The sequence below is a fragment of the Dicentrarchus labrax genome, unplaced genomic scaffold, assembly GCF_905237075.1.
Source record: "Dicentrarchus labrax unplaced genomic scaffold, dlabrax2021, whole genome shotgun sequence".
Taxonomy (NCBI): Eukaryota; Metazoa; Chordata; class Actinopteri; family Moronidae; genus Dicentrarchus; species Dicentrarchus labrax.
The window spans coordinates 18,795,705-18,811,570 of record NW_026136721.1 but is presented as its reverse complement, the minus strand read 5'-3'; the positions used below and the strand labels follow the sequence as shown (position 1 = coordinate 18,811,570).

Below are 15,866 nucleotides of genomic sequence, written 5' to 3'. Positions count from 1 at the left end.
TGCTCCTTGGTGGTCTGTGCATACTTATAATTGTATTAAGGAGGTTAGTGTATTTAAGTTAAATAGTAATAAAACGCCATGCTTACACGAGGGAAAAAAAAGTGTATTTTTGTAAATTGCTGAGAAGTTTGTTGTCGTTAAAGATTTAAAATGTCCGGTTGAGGTAGGGGAGGGGGAGGAGGTAACATTTTAAGTGAAATGAATGACACAATAAACTAGCTTTTCTACACAGTTTATACAATCATACCGTTCTCCACGGCTTGTTTTACTTGAAGCCTGACTCTTTAAATTATTGAGAGGGGTCAGAAATGTGAGATATTTTAACATCAGGTAGCTTCCTTCAACTGTAGCACAGGACTGTGTTCAAACATTCAAACCTCTCAGGTCTTATTGAGCTATAAGTGAATGTTTTAAATTGTGACTACTGTACAGTATGTGTAAACTCTCTGTTCCCATTTTGGCCAGTCTGTATTGAAATAGAGAATGTATATCCAGTTCTGGTTAAAGAAAAGTGTCTGTTCAGTATTGAACTATTGCTCACATTAGGAGCCTCTGTGTGTTCACTGATATCTGACTGTAAATTCTCTTTCAGCTCTTCAACTCAACTTGTGATGCAGAGAAAGTGGTGTGGATGTGCTGCAGATGATGATGGAGGATGATGTGCTGAAGTTCCTTAAAGCAGGAACCAACTTGTGAAGGATCTGGACTTCCAGATGGAGCAGTACGTCTACAGAGAGGAAGCCTTGATGGCGAGTTGGATGTTTTTTTCTTACATTTCATCTGTTCCTTCATCTTTACAAGTGCCAGAATAAATAAGCAAGAATTTAATTGATTTCTTCATACGCTTTAAAAAATACAACAATTTTACACTATTTTAGTAGCTTTAAAGTTCCTGCTGCAGATGGACACTGTTCATTATATTAGAAAAAGCTTGGCCTTGGACAGCTCAATCACTCCATTACCAACTACATTAATACAGATGTCTGTTACAACTCTGTGCGGCAAGTAATTTGACTTCTATCTTTCCTTCTCCAGGTGTCTAAACTACGAACCTAACTGCTGGCAGCCAGCACCGCGTTTGTCATCTCCTCCAGGAGCGGAAACAGGTCTGTTAATGGAAGAAGTTGGTCCACATGTGAAGGGCTACACCCTCTCAGAATATCTCCTGTGTATTAATATTAAGCATATTGCACTAAACATGCAGCACACCATTAAAGCCTGGCACTGTTCTTGTCGGTGTTTAGGTGTCGGAAGTGTGCCAGAGTGATCCGGCCTGGTTTTCGCTAACACCATTAGGACTTCTGTCCCATGACTGGGGTTTGATAGCAACCTGAGCCACACTTTAACATTAAATACTGATGTGCCTTGTTTCTCTCATACTACACTAATTCAGTGCCTTCTGCATGCTCAGTTGCACTAAATGCTATGACCTTTTTCTTAGCCGTATGTGTTCCTTCAAAGCAAATGGCAGCAGGTTTGCGTGTGTAGAAACTCTCAAAGTACTGCCCCGGGTTGCTTCAATTTGTATTGAAGTCAGTGAATCGGCAGATTCTTCAGTGCCGGGATTAAACCCATGTGCAGGCGCGCTGCGAGCTTTGCTGGTGTTTTGTAGGGGGAAAAAAAGATAAGGGAGGTGGATATTACAGCTGAAGATTGAGTCCCCTGTGGCTGGTAATTAAATTTTAGATCAGCTGATTAAAAGCCTCTTCATGTGGCATAATTGCTGTGTTGAGCTCGGGATGGCCCAACTAAATAGCACCTGGTCAATATCATTTGAGCTTCAGCCTGTTTATAGCACAGTTCTTGTCCATGCTCTGTGAACTGTGACACATTTCCAGTGTCAGACACACAGGAACATTGGCTCACTTGTTTATAAACCAGGGAGACCAGGTGCCATCTCTCATAAGTATTACATGTCAGCTCCTACCTGCCTTTTTTTTTTTTACTGTCCCATGACTCAATTTGATGCTGTGTAGGAAAGTAAAAACACCTATTTGTCTCTTCTGATTAGGGTTATCTGTGGGTCACATGTGGTGGATGTTGGTCAGAGGTGTCGAGAATGAGGGGGAACGATGTCCAGGGAACAACCCTGTAAAGCCGAGCCTGATGTGTATTTCTAAAGACCCAGAGGAGGTGAGTTGTGCAAAATAACATGCAAGCACAAATGTTTCAGACTCATTAAAAAGTCTGAAATGGGTTTTTTTTTTTTTTGTTTGACTAGTATACTCCTATTAGATTTAATACAGGAAAATATGATCAGTTTAAGTATGCAAAATACTGTAAAACTTCCCTTTTAAAAGCAGTGTCCCATTAGATGCAGTTCCTCTTTACTAGCCTGGTGTGGCTTCATGTTTTGACAAATTCAGGTCTCAATTAGACAGCTGGTGTGAATTCTACAGAAGTTCTTTAGAGGTTCTAAGATCTTGGATTGCCTACAAATATAAATGTTTAAACTTTTGTCAGTATGGACGCTGCACATTTAGTTATATTCTCCAATTCATTTTACAGAAACCATGAGCACCAAAAATATCAAATTAATGATTCATAATTTGTTATTTTGATAGCAATCTTTGCCACTACAGCTAAAAAAGACACAGGAAAACAAACCTTCTTGGATCATCTGATTCACTTCCTCAGTACATAAACGGTTGCTGCTTTCGAGTTGTAGGTATAGAAAATAGTTGGGGTTTTTGAAGCAGCTGTGTGATTTAATGAAGAAAACAACAATTTCTGTTTCCTCTTGTTCCCACAGAACTGGAGTGCCCAGACTGCCGCTCAAGACTGGTCTCCAGCTCCCGCTGGCTGGTGCTCTCTGAAGTTGGCTACTGTGCAGAAATGCACAACACAATAAGCCAAGAAATCAATAAAGTTGGATGGTTTCCTTAAAACTGTTTCACATTTCTTTTTGATATAAATCATGTATGTACAAGTGTGTAATAGTTAAGATATCAAATGTGTCATAGGTTCAGTGGAACATACTGCAGCATTAATATCCTCAGCTAGTCTGCAACAACAGTCCACACCTCCTTTTAATAAGTTTAAAATGCATTCTAGAAAATATAATGGGTGTAAAAATATGAACTTAATGAAAATTACTACACCTGTGAGCCTTTTAAATTTAATTTTCAGTGACCTGTGTTGTGATCCATGTTGAGGGCTGTGTAAGGACAGAACTGACCCACTTGATTGCTAATTTTATGTGCAGCATAGTGACGAAGTCATGCACACACCTTTATAAGGAAACAGTGCTATTGTTAATGTCCACAAAGTACATAAGTTAGAGTATACCATTTATAGTTGGTCAAACTTATTGTACTAAAATCACATGTCTTATCTGTGCAAAATGGCCTCTACAATATGTTTTATCACTCTTATGTGTAAACATTTCTGTTTACTAATGCCCAAAAGTTGACAAACAACTTAGGTATTTATTTGTACCTGTAAAATTGCACCAAAGCAGCAACACCCATTTTAACCAGACAGGTCAGAGAAATTAAAATGTGTGTACAAAGTGCTGATGTGTAGCAAATTATAAATTCATAGCATGTTGTACTGTTGGGGAATTACTGTAATTGAGACTTATGCAGCAATTTCTGTAACAGGGCTTCGATTATTATTGGCATTGATCATTGTGCTTTAAAATGTTCCACCCCAGATGGGACTCGAACCCACAATCCCTGGCTTAGGAGGCCAGTGCCTTATCCATTAGGCCACTGGGGCAATTATGAGTGCAAAAATGAAGATTATAGTATTTATATAAAAACTGTATGACGACGAAGTTGTTACATATGTATTGATGAATACAATTGATGTACGGACGTATGTCCTGGTTGCGTTTTATATTAGAAATATATTCAGTCCTTTATTGCGTGCTGCAGCCATGTCTCTCTGTTCCGTTGCTAGGCAACAAAGAGCACATCATTGAGTCAAGTTCAGCACAGAACAGTCGAGGTGTTTCCGGTCCAGCCCCAAACTCTTTTTGACTAAAAAATAAATGTCACTCGAGATCATTATTCCAAAACGGTTGCAATGTCGGAGCATCTCCGTCAATTGCAATCTCCAACCTGTGGTTCGGCTCACTCACAGGTTTTCAGAAGGGGTTACATGAACACTTCACCCCGAAAAATGACGTTAACTGACTCGCTAGGTTTCTTTAGCACATTTGCGTGTGCTTTTAATTTGAAAATATGAGAGCGGAAGAACGAGTCTATGCTGCTGGTGAACTGTTAGCTAGCTAACGTTACCAAGACCGCACATAGCAACATTCGCCTTCAGATATTGTAAGAAAAAACTTGTTAAACTGTGATTTTACCACGACCACGGTAGTCGTGTGAGTTGACTTTAGTAAGTAGTTAAACTAACCGTTAGTTCTTCCACTGATAGGAACACCCAGCGTTACCTAGTGATAAACAACAGTTAGCTAACGTCAACTAACTTACCTCTTCAACAAACATGGTGAGTCTTACGCATACCCGACGCCAGGACCATTATACTGCTATAGCAGTCTCATACTGGTGTGAAAACCTGATGAAAACATCACATTTATTGTACATTTGGTAGATCCTGTCTCGCGTGAAGCCCGCCGTGGGAGCAGAGACACCGACGAGCATCAGTGAGAAGAAGAAGAAGAACAAGACCAAGGTTCCCCGTCTGGAGGAATACCTGCAACAGAGAGACTACCTTGGGGCCCTGACACTGTTAGAGGTACTTACACACATATGTGAAACTTAGTCCAAATCAGGGTTTAATAAAGTTCACTAGAAGGTTTAGAGATCTCATGCTAACATGCATTAATGGATCTGAAGTCACTGAATCCTTCCTCACCAGCTCTGTGTGCACTACTCTACTGCTGCTGACCGACTCCTGAGCTATTTGCAGACTTATACAAAATGCACAAGAGGCTAAAAAACACAACACAACACACACACACACACACACACACACACACACACACACACACACACAAACACAACGATGTGATTATAGTTTAAAATAACTCCACTAGCTTCAATACCAGTGTAGTAAACACTACATACTGTTTGCAGAAGTAAGAGAAAATGGTTCAATGGAATTAATCCAATTAATTAATTAATCCAATATTGCTGAAGAGAAATACCAAAGTTGGTCTGAGGTCATTTAAAAACAATGTTTCCATTATATAGTTTGTCCACCAGAGAGCACTGAGAAGTTTATTTTTTAATTGTAAAATGACCAGCCTAGTATGTATCTATCAAAACATCAGGATTGTTTATGTTTTAAGAAAATTACTATCTGCCATCGTAATTAGATTTTATAAACCCCCAAATATGTATTTATTTATTTATTATTGATATTGGTATCAGCCTCAAATGTCCAATATTTATTGGGATATATTCTGTATTTCTAATTTCTAATGATTCCACGGTTACAATGACTAATACTCATCTGTACTGTAGGCTCTTGGGAGATGAATCCCCCTCTTAAGACCAATTAATTAAGTGGTCTGTTAGTTACCGTCTTCTGCCTCCCTGTGATTGATTAGACTGTAATTTCAGGAATGAAGCAGTAATTTCCTATAATAAAAAATATCCAGATATGATAGTTCAGTTTGAATAGTTCAGTTAACTTAGATGGAGCTGCTGGGTTAACTTGCCCCTGTGGATGAATAAATAATTTCTTTCATAGAGGGGTAATTATTTTTTTTAGACTGCAGTGCCTCCTGCAGATTATCCTGTGTCATGCCCTGGAATTAAAGTTTCAGAAATAGAATCGCTCCCAAATCTATGCTACAGGAAGCACTATATTACTGGATGCTGCTGCTCTGCTGCTGATGTGTTGCTGTGTCACCTCTAGTTTCAGAGAAGCATTGGAGAGAAAGAGGAGCATGCAGACCTCTGGATTGGCTACTGTGCCTTTCACTTGGGGGATTACAAGAGAGCTATGGAGGTATTTATTTTATGGTGTGTTTGTGTGTGTGTGTGTGTGTGTGTGTGTGTGTGTGTGTGTGTGTGAGTATGTGTAGCTGGATACACATCATTTCTCATAAAGTTAATTGCTAATTGCAGTATTTAAATATGTAATTCTAAATACTAAGTGGGTGGAAGGACTGTTTTTATAGGCTCCTATCACATTTGTTGTACTTCTTCATTATGTTCTGACAGGAGTACAAGTCTCTGACCATGAAGCCTGAATGTCCTGCTGACGTGTGGGTCTATCTGGCCTGTGTCCTGTTTTTTCTGGGGCTTTATAAAGAGGCTGAGGAGGCTGCATCTAAGGGTAGGCTTTCAAACTGAGGACATTACTCCTCTGTCCTGTATGCTGACCACTGGACATTTTGTTCTGTGTTGTTTGGGAAACAATCCTCTTGGTCACCAGTACACTGTGGCACTATTAGGCATTTTATTGTCTGTAGCTTATCAATACATTTTCAAAATGTGGAGGAATATGGTATTCACATCTACTATGCCAACCAGTAGACTTATAAATAAATGTCTTCCCCTTTTTTAAAGATATAATGAAACATATTTTGCAATTGAACTTGGTGTTTAGTGGTTTCTAAATATCAATAATTATGGGTTTATTTTTCAGTTATGTTTTTTTCAGTTAAAAATCACATGCATCTAACTGACAACTTGTTGATTTAACTTGTGCCATGTATATTATATATCCAGAAGCCCACTACTTTTTGTGCCGGGTGTTGTCCACACACTCTGTTCATATAGTGTATTTTTGGACAACCTTCAATTAAAACAGTAATTGTACACCAGGTTTTATTCAAGAAGTCTAATAATTACTTACAGGCTTTTATTGTGATCAGTTGTTGTTGTTAAGACTTTTTGCTGCTTAAAGTACACAAAGGAAATCAGTGAATTTAGCCGATTTTGCTAAATGGATTGCTGTACTGCTCCTCAGTTACTGTATACATTTTTTGCCAGCTCACATACAATGCTGTTCAGTTATGATGTTAATGATAATTAGTGTGCCTGTTATTATCATGTTTGTACTACATTTGGTATCTCTTGCTCTCTGTAGCGCCAATGTCCCCCCTGCAAAACCGCCTACTCTTCCACTTGGCTCACAAGGTTGGAAAACTATATTATTATTATTATTATTATTATTATGACTAGTAGTAGTAGTAGTAGGAATACTGTTATTATCAAGGCAATTTTGTGGTATCTCTAGTGTTTGTGTCATAGATTTTCTGTTCTTTTAATCTCAACACAGACCTGATAAAAACCCTTAAACTATCCTTTTCTTCCTTTGTGTCTTGAGATTTATGAGTATTTGTTTCTTTGTCTCCTTGCCTCCCCCCACCCCATTCTTTTTAACCTTTATTGTTATCATGATCACATTTCTTAATGTTGTATTGCTTCATTGTCTGTTGTCTTCATATTGTGTCTCAGTTCAACGATGAGAAGAAGCTGATGGGTTTCCACCAGAACCTGGAGGATGTGACAGAGGACCAGCTAAGCCTGGCATCCATCCACTACATGCGCTCCCACTACCAGGAGGCAATAGACATCTATAAACGCCTTCTACTGCAGAACAGGTCTGTGCTTTCTCCTGCCTTTTACTCTCTTAAATTAGTTTCACAGTCCTGCTGCACTTGGGTGCATGTGCCACCCTAGCACCACCTTGACAGGTGTGAGTTGATAATGGAGGAGTGTTAGATTTCATGTGCTTCACGCCTTGTGGAACCATAAAGATAATTCAAGTGGCAGTGCAGCAGACCTGCTGAGCTAGCTTCCACTAACACTGATATACGGTATCTGTAGTAGCAAGGATAAGAAAATGAAAGACTTTGATTTCACTAGATAGATATCCTGTGTCACTTCTCTCAGAGATCTATTCACGGCTTTGTTGCATTTGTGGGCCGAGGTGCATCTGAGGTTTTTTTCACAGCGTTGAAAGCAGCTTTACTTTCAGGCATCTACAGCAGCTCTGAGTGCATTTTTGTGGGCATGCAAATTACTACTACTTCCTCTGAATGCTAACAGAAAAATGCAAAAAATATCCAAATATGGCTGTGCAAATGCATATTTTAACAGGGCTTGATGTTCCTTGACTGGAAATGTTGTTTCGTGTTAGCCAGCCTGCAGATATTCCCTTTTAATACTCCTTTCTGGCTTTCACATGTTGGCTTGTTTGTGTCTGTTTATTCCTGTAATAAGAGTCTCTGGCTTTTTTGCACTATGTTGGATTTCAGTCTTCATTATTTCAAGAATCAATCATCAGTTTGTCCATATCTGAAGATATATGTTCTCATTATATACAATAATAATATTATATATAATTAATGGAATTATTTTCTTGATTTTCTTGTCTGATTTAAGTAATATGAAGAAGTTTCTTTTTACTTAAACTACTTATGTTTCACACCCTCATTGTCTTCAGAGATTTCCTGGCCCTGAAAGTTTATGTGGCTCTGTGTTACTACAAGCTGGACTACTATGATGTGTCCCAGGAGGTGTTGGCTGTGTACCTGCAGAGCATGCCTGAATCCACTATTGCCCTCAACCTCAAGGCCTGCAACCACTTTAGACTCTACAATGGCAAAGAAGCTGAGGTACTCAGTGTTTGCTGCATATCCTGGCTTATATTTTGGTAGTTTTTCACACGGATGTGTTTTCATATTTTTTTTGTTTTGTGCGAGGCCAGTTGACATCTATGTAAGAATTTATCACCCAAAGGTCAAAGGTCAGAGGCTATGTTACTTTAATAATGAAATAAAGAAGTAAAAAGAAAAAACAAAATCTTGACTGCATTTTTATTTTTAAATCTCCATCCATGTTTGTGTCTCAATGGCAATGTTTGAAATGAACAGCTCACAGTACTGTAACTTTTAAGGGTGTTTTCTGTAGTTAGGGTGCATAGTATTTGTGCTTTTAAAGGATATGTGTTATTTTAATATTATTTATTAATAAACCATGCATGCACATTACAGTTGAGTCAGTAACTACTTGTTTTTTTCATATCTTTGGTGAGAGTTACTCGTGGTTTGACTCATGTGTGCGCTCTCCCACTCTTAGGCTGAGTTGAAGAACTTAATCGACATCTCCTCCTGCTCCTTTGAGTTTGCTAAGGAGCTTATCCGACACAACCTGGTAAGCTCTTCACAAGCTCCAAGGTGTGTGTAGGTGTGTGTGTGTGTGCGTGTGTGTGCGTGTGTGTATACTAGTGACTTAAATGCTACTTTTCCACACTCTGAATATTTCTCCTGTGTACTGCAGGTGGTGTTTCGTGGTGGGGAGGGGGCGTTGCAGGTGCTGCCTCCTCTGATCGATGTGATCCCTGAGGCCAGACTCAACCTGGTCATATACTATCTCAGACAGGGTGCGCAGCCATGACATTGCAGTTTTCTGAAACAAGCAAAACAAAGAACATACTTTTATTACGGTGCCAGCACGCAGGATTTAACTGTAAAATGAGGAGTAAAGCATTAAAGATTCAGATCTTTTATCATTTACTTACAAATGCAATTAACTATACTCATCTGAGATAAGTTGTACAAAAACAAAATATTTATCATGAACATACTGTATAATTAGTTTAAAGTAAACTAAAACTGATGAAATAGTACATGACACAATGAAATCACACCCTGATGTATAGTTGCTAGCTCAGTGATTCACATGTTCCATTTTACACACAGATGATGTCCAGGAAGCATACAGCCTAATCCAAGATTTGGTGCCTACGACACCTCAGGTAATGACTCAAAGAGACATTGAGTGTTAACATGATATTACGCTTGTTCTTTGAAGCACCATGGAACTATCTGGTCACATGAAGAACAATACAGAAGCTATGTTTAGTTACAATTATGCAATTAATTGCTGTCATGCTCTTTTTACAAGAAAGAACATGTTTAACAAAAACCAGCATCACGCCAGATAACATCAGGCCTGTTAATAAACGCTTCTCCTCGCTCTACTTAAGAGTTCCTGGAGAATTCTTTTTCCTTTTTGTGAACAGTTTTTATCTTCTCCTGATGCGGTTTGAAGCAGCAATGAAAAATGTTTCAAATTATTGATAAAGTCCTGACTCACTTTTACTCTTAAATTATGTTTTGCTTTTAAAGGTCCAGTGTGTAACATGTAGGATGATCTAATGGAATATAATATTCATGGTTATGTTGTCATTAGTGTTTAATCACCTGAAAATAAGAATTGTTTTGCTCTCGTTACCTTAGAATGAGACGTTTTTATCTACAGAGGGAGCGGGTCCTCTTTTACAGACGCTGCCATGTTGAACCACCATGTTTCTACAGTAGCCCAGATCAGACAAACCAAACACTGGCTCTAGATGGGGCCTGGGATGTTTTTTGCTTGTTTTGCAGCCACCACAGTTTCTCCTACAAGCTTAAAAGGCTGAGCTGTATTCAAACGGTTGCAATCTGCAACTTTACCACTGGTTGTAAATAAATCCTACACACTGGTCTTTAAATGGGTTTGTCTGTCAAAATAATGAGGGTTGCCTTTCTCTCATTTTAAATTCTACAGAAGAGTGCTTATGATGTTTTTTTACTTTGATCATTTATTTTCTCAGGAATATATTTTGAAGGGAGTGGTAAATGCAGCATTGGGACAAGAAATTGGATCAGTGAGTATTTCTGTAAAATAAATCGTTACACAGAAACAAATGTAATACCAGTGAGTCCAAGACAAATATTTGTTATTGTGCTTTCATCTTTCAGAGGGATCATTTGAAAATTGCTCAACAGTTCTTTCAGTTGGTCGGAGGCTCGGCTAGCGAATGCGGTACACTGGATAGATATTTGATCAATATAATCCTTTAAAGCAGCACTGTGTGAGAGTGTGTGTGTGTAACATATTTGTTTCTTTCAGACACTATTCCTGGCAGACAATGCATGGCCTCCTGCTTCTTCCTCTTGAGACAGTTTGAAGATGTTCTCATATATCTAAACTCAGTCAAGGTTAGTGTTGTTCAGTAAAAGGCACATTATATGGTATCTTCCAGTGAAGAATCACTGCGATATTACTTCACTGTGCTATCAGTATGTAAGTGGGAGTTGAAAAAAAGACTCCCACACACTGGGTGATAGGTGCTTTACAGACGCAGTAGTTATTCAGGTGTGTTTTTCTTTCTTTCCTGTGATTTTCACGACCAACAAAAGACTGAAACTTTGTATGCACTTTTGTTTGGACACGTGGACACTCAACCAGTTTAGTCACATTTGTGCTTTTCTTTTTGTAGGGTTACTTCTATAATGACGATACATTCAACTTCAACTATGCTCAGGCTAAAGCAGCTCTTGGCAACTACAAAGAAGCAGAAGAGGTGACTTACTTCAGCATACATATAGCAACTGCTTTTTACACACTTTAATTAAGTCTGACACATTGTTGACCATTTTTCTGACTTGTTTTAATATTTCTTTCAGGTTTTTCTGCTGATTCAGAATGAAAAGATCAAGAATGACTATGTATACCTCAGCTGGCTGGCACGATGCTGTATGTATAGAAGTCCCACTGATGATAGAATTTAAATACAAAATGTTGATGCAAGGCTTATTCATTCATGTAGCACAATTCATTCACACATTTTCTAGGAGGAGTCAGATTTTGGCCTCAGGCTTATTGGGAATTTAGGGTCACTCTTTCCCTCAACTAGTGTTACGCTCAACAGCTCTAAGAAATGGATATCTCCATTAAAAGATTCCTCCTTTCTTGGCTTAATCCACATCAATAATACCTGCCCACAGGCGTTTAATATTTTCCAAATCTGAATGGATAAAGGTTGCTGAAACTGCCTGCGAACAATGGATTATTGAACACTCATCTTGTTCTTGTCAGACATAATGAACCAGAAGGGCCGGCTTGCCTGGGAGCTCTATCTGAAGATGGGTACTTCCTCTGATTCCTTCAGTCTGCTGCAGCTCATTGCCAACGACTGCTACAAGGTGACATCCTTTTTGTTTTGTTTCCTCTGCCACAAATATCATCTGTGGTGACCACTTAAATGGGAATGCATGCGTAAATGCATGAATTGCAGCTGAAACAACCAGTGAATTAATCTCTTATCGACAGAAAATTAAAGACAATTTTGATTCATTTGTATATACAGTCATCACCAGTTCAGTCAGAGTGAATTTCCCCGTTGTGGGATGAGTAAAGTATAATCTAATCTAATCTAATCTAATCTAATCTATATCTTCTCTCTAATGCAAGTTTCATATTGAAAATCTTTCAGTTTTGGACACCTGGTCAGACAGAAGAAGTCATTTGAAAACATCACCTGTGGTTCTGGAAAACTATGATTGTTTTTAAAGATTAGACTAAATGATTAATTTAATGAAAATACAATTTGTCTTTGTGCTGTGAATTTAAGGCTGCAACTAATGATTATGTGAAATTTTGGTGAATTTACAGATTATTTTCTCAATCAGTCGATTATTGTTTGATCTATAAAACTCTCCGCCACAATTTCCCAGACCCCGAGGTGACATCCACAGATGTCTTGTTTTTTTTGGGGGGCTTTTATTGCCTTTATTTGATAGGACAGCTGAAGACAGACAGGAAAGGGGGGCAGAGAGAGGAGATGCCAGCAGCAAAGGGCCGCAGGTCGGATTCAAACTCTGGGCCACTGCAGCGAGGACTCAGCCTCGGTACATGGGTCGCCAGCTCTACCAACTGAGCTAACCGGGCGCCCGACAGATGTCTTGTTTTGTCTGACCAACAGTCCAAAAAAGTTATTCAGTTGTTAATGATATAAAACATTTAGGGCATTTTTGCTTGAGAAGTGACTGAAACAGTTAGTTGATTATTGAAATAGTTACAGATCAGTTTTCAGTCAATCGAGTAATTGTTTCAGTATAACTGCACCAATGTCTCTATCTGGCTGTTTCTTTGTTAACATGCAGTAATTTATTGCTAAGAGCAGGTCCTTCAATCTCATGCTGTAAATTTCCAAATACACTTGTTTCCTTATATCTGTCAAATGTATAAGCTTGATTCCCGAATGTCACCTTAAGAGAAAATGCACATTTGATTGATTCTCTACTTGCCTGCTTTGTAATATTTTTCATCAATTTTCGCTTTATTATTAGAAATTCAATATGTTGCATACCGGTGCTCATGATCACAGTCTGTTGTTTCAGATGGGCCAGTTCTACTATGCAGCCAAAGCGTTTGATGCACTGGAGAAACTGGACCCAGGCTCCAACTACTGGGAAGGAAAGAGAGGGGCATGTGTCGGCATCTTCCAGCTCATACTGGCAAACAAGGAGTCCAAGTATGTTTGTCTCCTTTTCCTGTACAATAATGTGGGTGTTGATTGTATCATTTAACATTTCATATGCAAAATCTGGAGGCAAGAGACCAAGTTTTGGGCATTTTGGTTTCTGTGTGTGGCCCCAAGTACTGTTGACCAATCATGTTTGAGCAAGCTTGCAGGTAAACAGTCTGTGTGGAGAGCAAAAGAGACAGAATGCATCGGTCAAAAGACAATCTTGGAACCCATCAGCTATCGTCTGATGATTCAGTCTTTTTTTTAAAAATGTATATGCATTAATTTTTTTGGCCTTTTATTATAGTGACAGCCGAAGATGGACAGGAGAGGGGGGCAGAGAGAGGGGTTGACACGCAGCAAAGGGCCGCAGGTCGGATGCGAACACGGGCCACTGCAGCAACTCCTTACATGGGTCGCCAGCTCTACCGACTGAGCTAACCAGGCACCCAAAATGTATATGCATTCATATGCAGATATCTGATTGTAAAGATCAGCCGAACTGTGTCTTTCTCGTCATTCTCGTTTATCAAGTTGTTGACTGGATTGCAGAGGAAGTCTTGGCCCGGATATCCGTTGTCCAGATATCTGCTGGCCACACCGGAAGCCCCAAAATATTGGCCAAAGCCCCCAGAGGCTAAATGGTCATCAGACGATAGCCGATGGGTTCTGAGATTGTTAGCCAGTAAAAACTGAATAAGATCAGGACTCGCACATCAAACTTCTGTGGTCTGTTTGTATGGGTGTGATGTCTGAATAAAAGAAACATGAGGAGATGATACATTCTTGATCTAATCTTGTTTCCTCACATATCCTGTTTGTGTTCTAGGGAGACACTTAAAGAGGTGGTGCCCCTGCTGCAAAATTCAGGAAACCCCCAGGTTGAATACATAATCCGAGCTCTGAGGAAGTGGGCCAAAGACAACAGAGTCCTCCTCTCTTGACAACCTTCAGAACTGAACTGAAGAGCTCACTACAGGTCTACATTAAGAGTAGCCACATTATGCAGACATCAGCAGTCGTTTCCATTGAATGAATTGTATGAATGATATCTATGCCACATGAAGCAAAGAAATATGGGGCTATTATCTCTGCTACTCCGTAGTGTTTTCTATTAAGATTGAATTTCTCTGTGTATTTATATTTGTATTAAAATGTGACTGTATTTTAAAAAAATACGTTGAGAGATTAATTTGTATGAATATCAATGTGAAAACTGACTTTATGCAGTTTTTTTTTCATCTTTTTTAAGCAATGCAAAAATAAAGAAGAACCGAACAATTAAAGAAATCAGGCCAAAGTGGATCAAAGGCAAGACAAAAATAAATATATATGTATTTACAATTATATTTCTAAGAGGTAACTAAGATTAAAGATATTTAGATATAAGAATCTGTCCACTTGTATATCTGAATGTGAATGTTAAACAGTAAAATTTCCAACGAGTGACAATCCAGAAAAAGTCTAAGTGAACAGATATGTAATGTATTAAGGTCTTTCAGAAATGTATCAGTAAGTACTGAAGGTGCTCAATAGTTTATATTGCAGAATAACAAACAATATAAGGACACATTCATAACATAGTTTAATATAATTGGGAGCACAGCTGCTACACTTGAGCTGTTCTGTATACTTCATTGAGTATGTTGTGTGATGACTGTTGAAAAGTATATTAATAATCTGGAAAACCAGCTTTTTTCTTTGTAAAATGCATTTGGCAATTTCATGTTTGACAAACATACAGCTGGTGGATGAATTATACTATTTTCCGGTCATACAACAAGGTTAAAGAACTATGTAATTGATTTAATGTTGCACTTCCATATAGACGAGGGTTTGTTAAAAGACAATTTAAACAAAAGAAAGGTCTCAGTCAAAGCAGCAGAGGCAGATAAATCCTGAACTTTAGTCATGAGAGTAAGTCAAGTTAAAAAAAACCCTGCTGGATCCTATAATGAAATTCAATAGCACCTTTAATTACACCTTCCTGTCTGTTTGAATGTTGTCACCTTTAACTTTTTAGGCCTTTTGTGATGCAGATTTTATGTTAAAAAAAATTAAAAAAGCCAGACATGACAGAGCTCCTCCAGATCCACAGAAGACGTTCTAAAAGTGTTTTCACAGGCAGAGAGGGTGTCTGCATTAAGCCAGTTAAATGTATAAACTACCCTTTTCACAGAGAGCAGGAGGACACTGAACAGACGTCTAACAGGCTGTCACACTCTGCAGAGGCTGTGTGCAGCCAGTCACAGGCGAGGGATGTCTGGCTACAGAGTGAAGAAGAAGGCAACATTTTATCTCCTGACATACATGTTAAACCTGGTTGTAACCAATCATAAAGCAAAGCTGTATTTATTTATTCTCAGTGTCCAGACCATGAAATAATGATTTGGTCAACCAGGCTGTCCGTCCCACTGTTGACCAGATGTCAGCTGTGATGCAGTTTTGTTGTTTGCCAACTGAAAAGAGGACGAAGAGATTTAACCTGCAGCTTTGTTGACAGGTCCCCAACAAAAAGTGGACCTGGAATGTGGACGCGAATAGTTTTCACATGAAACTAAATACTTATTGTAGACCTAAGTTGTACTCCTCATAATGATTAAACTGATCCTCGTGTAAAATCTATGAAGAGTTCTTTC

General features: G+C 38.7%; 1 protein-coding gene, 1 long non-coding RNA gene and 1 other non-coding gene across 3 annotated transcripts; 2 read left to right on the top strand and 1 right to left on the bottom strand.

Annotated features, from left to right (window-relative positions):
* Positions 1 to 1,030: 1,030 nt before the first annotated feature.
* Positions 1,031 to 2,888, top strand: LOC127355100 (uncharacterized). Its single transcript, XR_007881669.1, has 3 exons — positions 1,031 to 1,106; positions 2,012 to 2,133; positions 2,753 to 2,888. It is a non-coding gene; the product is annotated as an uncharacterized LOC127355100 (long non-coding RNA).
* Positions 2,889 to 3,647: 759 nt separating this feature from the next.
* Positions 3,648 to 3,720, bottom strand: trnar-ccu (transfer RNA arginine (anticodon CCU)). The gene has a single exon. It is a non-coding gene; the product is annotated as a tRNA-Arg (tRNA).
* Positions 3,721 to 4,202: 482 nt separating this feature from the next.
* On the top strand, positions 4,203 to 15,848 carry ttc26 (tetratricopeptide repeat domain 26). Its single transcript, XM_051383685.1, has 19 exons — positions 4,203 to 4,280; positions 4,384 to 4,455; positions 4,561 to 4,704; positions 5,833 to 5,925; positions 6,141 to 6,255; positions 7,012 to 7,061; positions 7,383 to 7,528; positions 8,374 to 8,545; positions 9,009 to 9,083; positions 9,210 to 9,312; positions 9,632 to 9,687; positions 10,528 to 10,581; positions 10,676 to 10,739; positions 10,827 to 10,915; positions 11,197 to 11,280; positions 11,384 to 11,453; positions 11,796 to 11,902; positions 13,100 to 13,233; positions 14,057 to 15,848. Exons 2-19 carry the CDS (start codon positions 4,453 to 4,455, stop codon positions 14,169 to 14,171), a joined length of 1,674 nt encoding a protein of 557 aa, XP_051239645.1. The 5' UTR covers positions 4,203 to 4,280; positions 4,384 to 4,452; the 3' UTR covers positions 14,172 to 15,848.
* Positions 15,849 to 15,866: the final 18 nt, after the last annotated feature.

Excerpts from the sequence above, each read along its gene's own strand:
- ttc26 (XM_051383685.1), top strand. Across the intron at positions 6,256-7,011 it reads TGAGGAGGCTGCATCTAAGG|CGCCAATGTCCCCCCTGCAA; the intron begins GTAGGCTTTCAA and ends TGCTCTCTGTAG. Across the intron at positions 8,546-9,008 it reads ACAATGGCAAAGAAGCTGAG|GCTGAGTTGAAGAACTTAAT; the intron begins GTACTCAGTGTT and ends TCCCACTCTTAG.